Genomic DNA, 9,393 nt, shown 5'->3' on the forward strand with positions numbered 1-9,393 from the left:
AAGTGCCCACTGTTCCAGATCTGGGGGAGGGGGTGTGCGTGTCTATGTGTCTGTGTGAACTTAAGCCTCCTGGACAGACTTCCCCTATGGTCAAGTTCAGCCAATCTAATGCCTGTTCCCATGTGCTGGCATTGACTGTGCCTGAGACTCAATAGTTTTATAACATTCCTAGGAGGAAGTTATAACCCCCTTTACAGACGGAGAAACTGAGGCTCGGGGAAGTGAAAGCCTTTGCCCAAAGTCACGTAGTGAATGGTTTCTTGGAGTCCAAAGCTTTGCTCTGACCCCTCTGGTTAGCTGTCCCCGGAAGCAAGCCTCATATACACTTGCCAAATGACAGACCTTACCCTAGAAACTTCCATATGCCCCCTCCCATATCATCGTACTTGGGAGTGGACACCCAGGATGGTCAAGCTTTGATGGCAGTCAGCCTGCTGGGTTGGATAGACTCCTCAGGTTATAGAATCAGTAGCCTCAGGGTCTCCTCCCAGCCCAGCCACCCCTTCCCTGAGGCCCCCAGGCCTCAGTCTCCCTTCTGTATATTGGGTGGTGGGGGGAGGCCAGGGCTTTGCATATTGGAACCTCTTCCTTTGCTGGGGCCCCGATGACCTCGCTTTCCCTGCCAGCACCACCTCCCTCACCCCCATTCTCAACGCCTCTGCCTTTGGTCTTGGAGGCTATTGTGGCCAGAGAGGGGTCACCGGTCAGGATGGGGCTGACAGAGTGACGGAAGGCTCCCCCTCTTCTCCTCATACCAGATTCCAGGGAGGAAGGAGGTATTGGGCTGCAGAGGGTGCTGACCCTGACCCCACGTCTGCTGCCCATGTCACACAGCGTCATCTCCTCCTCTGTGAATGGGGGCTTCCGCTGGCTCCCGTGCAGGGCAGTGGTGAACACTTTGTAAAACAGATACAGATGTGACATTGAGCCCTGTGCTGGCATGGGCAGGTGCTCAGAGCCCTGCCCCGGCCTCCTGCAGTGACCCTCAGGGCCTCAGTCTTCCCATCTGTCTCTCCACACCCCGGCACAGGGCTGCAGAGTGTGGGACGAGAGCCAAGGTGAGAATGCACCGAGCCCTGGGAGTCCAGGCAGGAGAAATGGCTGGTGGCACCTGGGCTCCCATCATCCTCACCTCATTTGCGCCTGGATCTGGTTTGCCCAGCAGATGGCAGCCTCTGCCCGTGCTCAGCCCTTCCCTCCCCTGCCTGCCTGGTCCAGCTGCGTCCATTCCTTCCAGGGGGGCAGTGCTTTGCCTCCACAGAGGTGGGTAGGTCTGGGTAGGAATTAGAGTAAGGAGCAGGCTGCAACCACTATTTCTATAGCCTGGTCTCTCCCGCCTCTTATGGGTCTCCACCACTGGCATTTTCTTCGAATCCCACCACAAAGAAAGAAGTCCTCTACTTTGGGGGCAAGCAGAGCTGGCTCAAATTTAGATCCTGCCACTTTCCAGCAGTGTAACCTTGAGTCAATGCCTCCCTTTCCTGAGCCCCATGGATTTTGCTGGGATAAAACAAATGCATCAATGGCTATGAACTGTCCAGCACATAGTAGGTGCTCAAAGACCTGTTTCTTTTCCCAGTCTCCGGGCGAGTGTGTTCTCAGGGGGCAGGGGGGTCCCTGGGCAGGGCAGGGACCCAGTCGGGGCTGAGGGCCGTGCAGTGCAGCACTGCCCTGGGGCTACAGAGGGGTCACTCTCTCCTTCCTGACTCCCAGAGGCTGTTGGCTCAGCAGCCCCAGAAGAGGGAGGGTGATGACTGTATGTCAGAGGCAGGGCCCCAGGGGTTGTGTGCACATGAGGCCTCTGAGGCTGCCATGTGTCAGTTAGTGGGTGAGACAGTCCCTGTAGGGTGTCAGCATGCATGGAGGTCAATGTGTGGGCGAACATGGGCATTTCTAAGGCACGTGCATGTTGGAGAAAGTGGAGGATGTGACACCTGTGTGTCAGGGGTGTACCTGGAACCCCTGTCTCAAGGTGTGTGTGTAAGAGAGGCTTACAGGAGGCACTTGGGTGTCTGAGGCAGGGGTGTGTGGGTATGACAGCACATATATCCCCAGATATGTCTGTGGGTTTGAAGGCACAACTTGTGTGGATGTCCAGGGGTGTGCATGGGTGTGTTTAAGGAAGTGGGTGTGAGCTGAGGGAGGGGATCGTGTGTTTGTGTTTCAGTGAGTAGTAGACAGGTCTTGGTGCAGGAATGTAGGTCCATGTGCACCTTGAAGGAGGTGTGCACGTGTAGTGTGCATTCGTGGTGTGTGTGCGCATGTACAGGCAGCACAAAGATAAACCCAGTTCTGAGAAAATACACAGGGGCCTGACCAGGCGGTAGCGCAGTGAATAGAGTGTCGGACTGGTACACAGAGGACGCAGGTTCGAGACCCCAAGGCCGCTGGCTTAAGCATGGGTTCATTTGGTTTGAGCAAAGCTCACCAGCTTGAGCCCAAGGTCCTTGGCTTGAGCAAGTAGTCACTCCGTCTGCTGTGGCCCTCTGGTCAAGGCACATATGAGAAAGCAATCAGTGAACAACTAAGGAGCTGCAACAAAGAACAGATGCTTCTCATCTCTCTCCCTTCCTGTCTGTCTATCCCTCTCTCTGACTCCATCTCTGTCCCTGTATAAAAAATAAATAAAAGAAAAGAAAAAAAATTAAAAAGTAATAATGGCTAAAACTATGTAGCCCTTACGATGAACTAGATGTGCTATACTGCAATTTTCGTATGTTAAGTCATTTAATCCTCCCCAAAATCTTTTGAGGTAGGTGCTATTATTATTCCTACTTTACAGACTAGGAAACTGAGGTTCACTGAAGTTATATAATATGCGCATGATTAGACAACTAGTAAATGGTGGACCCAGACCTGTCAAATCCATACTGTAAAACCCTAAATATGGGTCTGCCTTGTAAGCACTCAACAGCTGTCATTCTCATGCCTCTCTCCCAGTGCCCAGGGTAACAACGGAACCTCAAGCCAGCAGACATGGGCACAGGCATTATTTATTCCAGAAAGTATTTATTCCAGGAACAGCTCCCTTTTCAGCTAAAACAACAGCACCCCCACTTTACAGAGCAGAGCATAGACACCAGAGAGGTGGAGTGAGTGGGCCGGGGTCACACAGCGGAAAGCAGATGAGGCCAGGATGGGGAGAGGTCCCTCCTTCCCTAGTTCAGGTAGAAGGGAAGATGAGGAAGCCGCTGAAGACGCTGTCCGCCTCGGGACCCTGGTAAATGCGGCCCTTTACAGGGTCTTTTTCGATCCAGACCTGGTCTCCTTGCTGGAGCTGGAGCACCGTGCCCCCAGACACCACCTGGAAAGTTCCCTTGTTGTTGGCATCACAGAAGCCCAAGTTGCTCAGGGTCTGGCCCCTCCTGGAGGACATGATGGACAGGCAGATGTCCCACTTGGACACCACCTGGAAGGTGAAGTAGTAGTAGCCCGGCACCGCGCAGATGAACCGGCCCGAGTGGCTCTCGTACCGGTCTTCCTCGTTGGTGATGACCGTGTCGAAGATGACCACGTTGCCGCCCGTCGGTGGGTTCCGCCTCACGGCCGAGAAGGCTGGCCGCGGCTGGTCATTGATGTTTCCCGGGTTGCCCTTGATGCCCCTATTTCCTGGGGAGCCGGGGGCACCCACGGGGCCACTGGGTCCTGGGTAGCCCATTTTTCCAGGTTTTCCAGGGGGTCCAGGTTCCCCTTGGTCTCCTTTAATACCTCGGATGCCTGTCCGGATGCCAGGAGCCCCTGGGGGGAGAAAGGCCAGAGAGGGAGAGAGGGTCTAGAGCAGGGGTCTCAAACTCGCGGCCCACGGGCCGCATGCGGCCCACCGAACAATTTTGTGCGTCCCGCAGACTAATCCACGAAGTTCAAAATATTTTGGATAAAATTAAGTAAGCCTAGGGGCCTACTTGTATTTTTTATTTCTCTAGCATCCTAGCTAGATATTAGCTTAGTTAACAGCAGTTGTGATGCGAACTACAGTTTCTGGTCGTTTTGTGACACTGAGTAAACTGCATGTACGATTGTGCTTGTTGTACTGATTTTTTTTTGTTTTCAACTGCAGTGAGAAAAGTGTTGCATAACAGTTGCCTTTTGTAGACCTAGTGCAGCCCGCCGAACGGCTGTGATCTTGCTCTGAGGCCCACATGCTGAGTTGAGTTTGAGACCCCTGGTCTAGAGCCTGCCCGTCCTCAGGGAGATGGCTGAGGCCCCGAAATGCTGTGGGATAGTGGATAAGGGAGCGCCTGGGCCTTCCAGACATTGTGTCTGGCTGGCTCTGTGACCTTCAGCAACTATCTCAACTTCTCTGAGCCTCAGCTTCTTTATCTATAAAATGGAGAGAAGTGTGAACAGGTACTTGGGAAAGTGTCGGATTCTGCGAACAGCAGGACCCTGGCTCCTCCACTGTGCCTGTGCCCACGGCCCTGCACTCCCCACCCCACCAGGCCACTGACCCTGACCTCTGCAGGGTCGGGGGCTCCCTAACGTGTGCCCAGATGCAAGCTGTCATGTCTCTGCAGCTCCTTCTGGTCTGCTGTGCACAGGGAGGCTCAGGGGCTGCCACGAGACCTTCCTTTCCCACTCTGGTCATGGCCCCCTTCCTTTCCCTTCACTCCCGGGCTTCTCCCTCCGATTTAAGAGTTTCTGAAGCCTGAACGGGCTGGGGTAGGGGAGCAGGGACAGAGTGGGGATGGGTAGGTGGCAAAAAGGATATAGCTGCTATTAATTGATTCCTCTCCATGTGCTGGGTGGGGGTTATTTCTCTATTTTAAAGATGAGAATTTCCTCAGTTTTGAGTCACAGAGAGGGTCACACCACAAGAGTTTAAAACCTAGGGCATTGATGTTCTGGTAACTGAACAATGACCAAGGATGGGGCACTGCTTCAGGACCATTCTTATTTACTGCTTGCAGCGACCCACTCTCCAGAGGAGGAAGGCAAGGCCAACGACAGAGGACCCAAGCAGCCAGGAGGACATGGAGAGGCCCAGGGTTCTGGGAACAAGGTCCAGAGAGAAAGCTAGGCCCTCCTCTGACCGTGGCGCCAAGTGCAGACTGGAGGGGTTTACGTAGGGGGCCTGGGACTCCTGCTCTTTGGTGCCACCCCCGAGCCTCCACCTTGGAGCCCAGGCCAGGTAAAGCGAGGAGGGGCTGGAGTCCAGAGGAAGGCACTTACCTGGCTCTCCTTGCTCCCCCTTGAGGCCTGGTCGCCCAGGCCGGCCCGGTTTTCCTGCGACTCCATCCCTTCCATTCGGTGCTGGGCACACATCCTGGGTCACTGTAGAGGCCAAGGACATGGCCAGCACACCAACCACCAGCCAGCCCCATGGGGCTTCCATGATGCCACTGTAGAGACACAGCAGGGCTTGGGCAGGCTGGTCATCACACACTCACGTACATCCACTCGCACATCTGAATCCCAGACACACAATGATATATAGACACCACCCCCCCCACCCCACCATCACCAGTGCACAGCTCCCTGCTCAAGGGGCTCTATGTCCACCCTCTGGCCAGCTCCAGGGAACCCAAACCTTTACATAGAACCACAAACTCACACAGATTCACACACCCAACTGAGTACACCCATAGAGTCACACGCTTAGACACCAAACTGCCTCTCGCTCACACACTGCTGGACACACAAACTGACACCCAGATACACTCCATCCGTCACTCACCTGGACACACTTGTTCATGTACTCCTACGGATGATCAATTCCATTGAACAAATATTTACTGGGAGCCTACTCCTTATTTATTCACACTCTCTCACCTAGATGGCAGAGCTGTGCCTATACACATGAATCCATAAACACCCACCACAACACGTCTGCTCCCTCCCCCCCACACACTCGTCCCCTTTCAGGCTGTCACCCACTGTCCCCCTCTGCAGGACCCCTCCGCTGGGCTCTGAACCTCCCAACCTTTTTCTAGCTTTTGTGTCTGGGAGGGATCAGGACCCAGAAACTAGTTAGAGCTGTCACCACCTCCAGTGTAAGGAGTTAAGGTCCCCCACTGACTGATTCTGGGTCCTGAATCCATGCCCCACCCAGCCCTACCCTGGCACAGACCCACCAGATGTGCGCTCCCTCCCTGCCAGCCTCAGCGGCCCCCCTCCTAGGCCTGCTCCCCTGGTTCCTGGACCTCACGCCCCCCCCTCCCTCTCCAGCGAGGGCCTCACCTGCCTCGAGTGGTCAACTCAACTGGATGTTCCTGCTGTCCACTCGGGGATCTCTGTGGGACACACAGCAGGGTGGTGCCGGCCAGCGGCCAAGTTTCACATCCCTTCCCACTTCCCCTTCTTCTCCGGACCGGCCCCCGCCAGTGTCGAGGGCCCAGAGGCCACCAGGAACATTTTGAGCAGACCTCAGCAACACTGGGACATTGGACATCCTACCCCAAGCCACAGTGAGTGTGGGGGCAGGGACAGCAGGTGGAAGTCTGCAGGGACGGAGGGCAGTGGAGGGGGACTGGGAGGGGCCGGGAGGACCAGAGAAGCATAGACCGTCAGGGCGAAAGGCACCTTTTTAAAAATCAGTAACCTGTAAGACTGTTTTAGGATTTGAAAGCAACAACATGTATTCATTGTCAAAAGCTTGTAAATACAGAAAAGCAGAGAGAAAGGAAAACAGTAAGGCAGTAATGAGTAGCTTAGAAATCAGCTTCCTAGACCTGCCACTTCCAAGCTGCACATCCTTGGAAAGAAACTTAACCTCCTGGGGCCTTGGTTTCCTTATTGATTGTGAACAAGTTTCTCCACCTCATCGGATTACTCTGCAGTTTTAAAGATATAATACACATACAAAACACTGGGTACATGGTGAATGCTTAATAATGAGCTTTTATGAATATTTAAAAAATAATGACAAAAACCCATGAATTCTACTATCTAGACTAGAGAATTGCTGTTAACATTCGGATGACTCATCTAGCCTTACTCACTCTCGCTGATGGGGTGCTCACTACCTGTCAGCACAGCTCACGTCATCGTTGCTAGCTTGGACCCTGACTACTTTTTTTTTTTTTAACTGAGAGATCTGTCTCTCCCAGACTGGAGACCAACGCGTTCAGGCCTGGGGTGACCTTATCTTTTTACTTCTTCCTGGACCATGTTTTTTTTTCCTGAGAAATTTGTCAGCCTGACCAGGCGGTGGCGCAGTGGATAGAGTATCGGACTGGGATGCAGTGGACCCAGGTTCAAAACCCTGAGGTCGCCAGCTTGAGCACAGGCTCACCAGCTTGAGCATGGAGTTGCTGGCTTGAGCCCAAGGTCACTGGCTTGAGTAAGGGGTCACTTGCTCTGCTGTGACCCCTTGCAAGTGGGTCAAAGCACATATGAGAAAGCAATCACTGAACAACTGAAGTGCCACAACGAAGAATTGATGCTTCTCATCTCTCTCCCTTCCTGTCTGTCCATATCTGTCTCTCTCTCTGTCCCTCTCCAAAAAAAAAAAAAAAATTTTTTTTTGTCAGAGAGAGAGGAAGGAGGAGCAGTAAAGGGAGGGCTGTTATACACAGGCAGATGAAGATGGTCTAGAGTCGGGTTCTCAAGCTTTTGGGACTCCTCTTTCATTTGCAATCTTGTATAGCACCCAATATATATCCAACAGATACAAACAGGGATGCTTTAGTTTAAAGGGAGGGACCAGAGCTTGTCCTGCTGGCCCCTCTTTTGTTCCCCAGGATTCAGGAGGTTGGGAGAATCTCTGTGTGACCTTGGGCAAGCTGCATCATTTCTCTGGACCTCAGTTTCTTTATCTGTAAAACGGGGATAATACATCCTCCTCACTGGGCTGCTGAAAGATTATGTAAACTCATGAGGACATTTATACTGTCAAACACTACATTGCAATAAGTCATCATCATGAATAATATCTGTGTGACCTTGGGCAAGTTACCTAACTTCTCTGAGCTTCACTTTCTCCATCTATCAAGATGGAGGAGTGTGTTGGAAACAGGAAGGATTGCTCCAAATCGTCTGCAACATCCCTTCTGGCATTCATTTGCTTTGATTGCATTGTTTTAGTTTTGCTTCCTTGTGAGAAGAGATAGAAATATCACATGTCAGAGTCAGAACCCACAGCCCTGATCGCTCCCATTTTCTAGATGAGGAAACGGAAGACCAAAGACAGAAAGATTTGTCCACATAGAAAGAGGCCGAGTTAGTGGGAGCAAAAACCAAACACTGTGAAAGGCTCCTCAAAGTATAGTTTTCAAGATATTAAATACACAAGTCTTGTAAAAACACATAGTGGGTACACATCAATTGTTTTGTAGCTTATTAATGAAGGAACCAGCAGGATGACAGAGCTAGTTCAATGAAGAATTTGAAAAAAATATATATGTGTGTATGTGTAAATATGTGTGTGTGTGTGTGTAGATATATATGTATGTATATATACACACTTATGGAGAGAGTGAAGAGAGAGATTTACTAAAACAACAGTTAAAAAACACACAAGAATTCTAGAATATTCATAAGGCTGTTAAGTTAGATACAAAACAGGTTGATGTCCTATAGGGCCATAAAATCATAATGTTGGGGTAATCTTCTCTATTGGAGAGAAGTCATTTGCATCTCTACCAGACGAAAATAATTTGCAACTTATCAGTTTTCTACCAGCTACCAGCTACCTTTCCAAAGCCTAGGCCCCAGATCAATAGTAAACAATAAGTCAAGCAAAGTGACATTCCCCTAGAGTGTCGGATGACCCTTAAGAGGGCTTGTCAGATACTGCTCTAATTTGACTTTGAAAGGACACCAGTTATCTACTTGCCTTATTTCCAAGTGTGGGATGATTTTACTTATCAGGCTGTTACAAGAGCCTAAACACTTCCCGAGAAATAAAAGGCATCGATAGTAATGAACACATCATAGTGCTGACCTGTGAATGTCACAACAGGGGCATCTTCAGTCAGAAGGGACAGGCACAGTTTCCACTTCTCCAGGACTCAGTCTGGTGGAGAGGAGGCAGGAGATGGTGGGATGAGGGGAAGCCCTGATACCTTTAGCTCTTTCTTTCTCTGAATCTTATTAGGCAAAATGCAGATAGTCAAATGAATATAGATGTAACTCTGAAGTTCTTGTATTTCTTTTTTTAATTAAAAAATTGACATTTCATTTACATACAGTGAAATGCACATCTGAAATGCACTGCTTAGTGGCTTTTCAAGCACATGAATACACCGTTTGTCATCACCCAGATCAAAACAGAGAACATTCCCATCACCCCAGCCATTTGCCTAGTGCCCCTTGTAGAAACTCCCCCCACCATGTCCCCAAAGTGACCAGTGTGCTCTGACTCTGTTATCATTGGTTACTTCTACCTGTTCTTGAACTTGATGTACATACAATCATTCAGTGAGTCTTTTGTGTCTGGATTCTCTCACTTCACAT

At 50.9% G+C, this 9,393-nt stretch overlaps 1 protein-coding gene across 3 annotated transcripts; it reads right to left on the reverse strand.

Annotated features, from left to right (window-relative positions):
- Positions 1-2,975: 2,975 nt before the first annotated feature.
- Positions 2,976-6,332, reverse strand: C1QA (complement C1q A chain). 3 transcript variants are annotated; one of them, XM_066265139.1, is made up of 3 exons: positions 6,178-6,332; positions 5,170-5,339; positions 2,976-3,738 (listed from the first exon to the last, which is right to left on the reverse strand). In XM_066265139.1, exons 2-3 carry the CDS (start codon positions 5,330-5,332, stop codon positions 3,164-3,166), a joined length of 738 nt encoding a protein of 245 aa, XP_066121236.1. In that variant the 5' UTR covers positions 5,333-5,339; positions 6,178-6,332; the 3' UTR covers positions 2,976-3,163. The 3 variants fall into 3 exon arrangements, with proteins under 3 accessions (XP_066121236.1, XP_066121238.1, XP_066121237.1); XM_066265141.1 differs by having other exon boundaries at positions 6,182-6,304; XM_066265140.1 differs by lacking the exon at positions 6,178-6,332 and adding an exon at positions 5,675-5,835.
- Between the last annotated feature and the right edge of the window lie 3,061 nt (positions 6,333-9,393).

The sequence above is a fragment of the Saccopteryx bilineata genome, chromosome 3, assembly GCF_036850765.1.
Source record: "Saccopteryx bilineata isolate mSacBil1 chromosome 3, mSacBil1_pri_phased_curated, whole genome shotgun sequence".
NCBI lineage: Eukaryota > Metazoa > Chordata > Mammalia > Chiroptera > Emballonuridae > Saccopteryx > Saccopteryx bilineata.

What these genes read in the sequence shown, in the direction of transcription:
- C1QA (XM_066265139.1), bottom strand. Translation starts at nt 5,332, where the DNA reads ATGGAAGCCCCATGGGGCTGGCTGGTGGTTGGTGTGCTGGCCATGTCC. An exon ending in GGGGGAGCAAGGAGAGCCAG is followed by an intron (nt 3,739 to 5,169) that starts GTAAGTGCCTTC and finishes TTCTCCCCCCAG; the next exon opens with GGGCTCCTGGCATCCGGACA.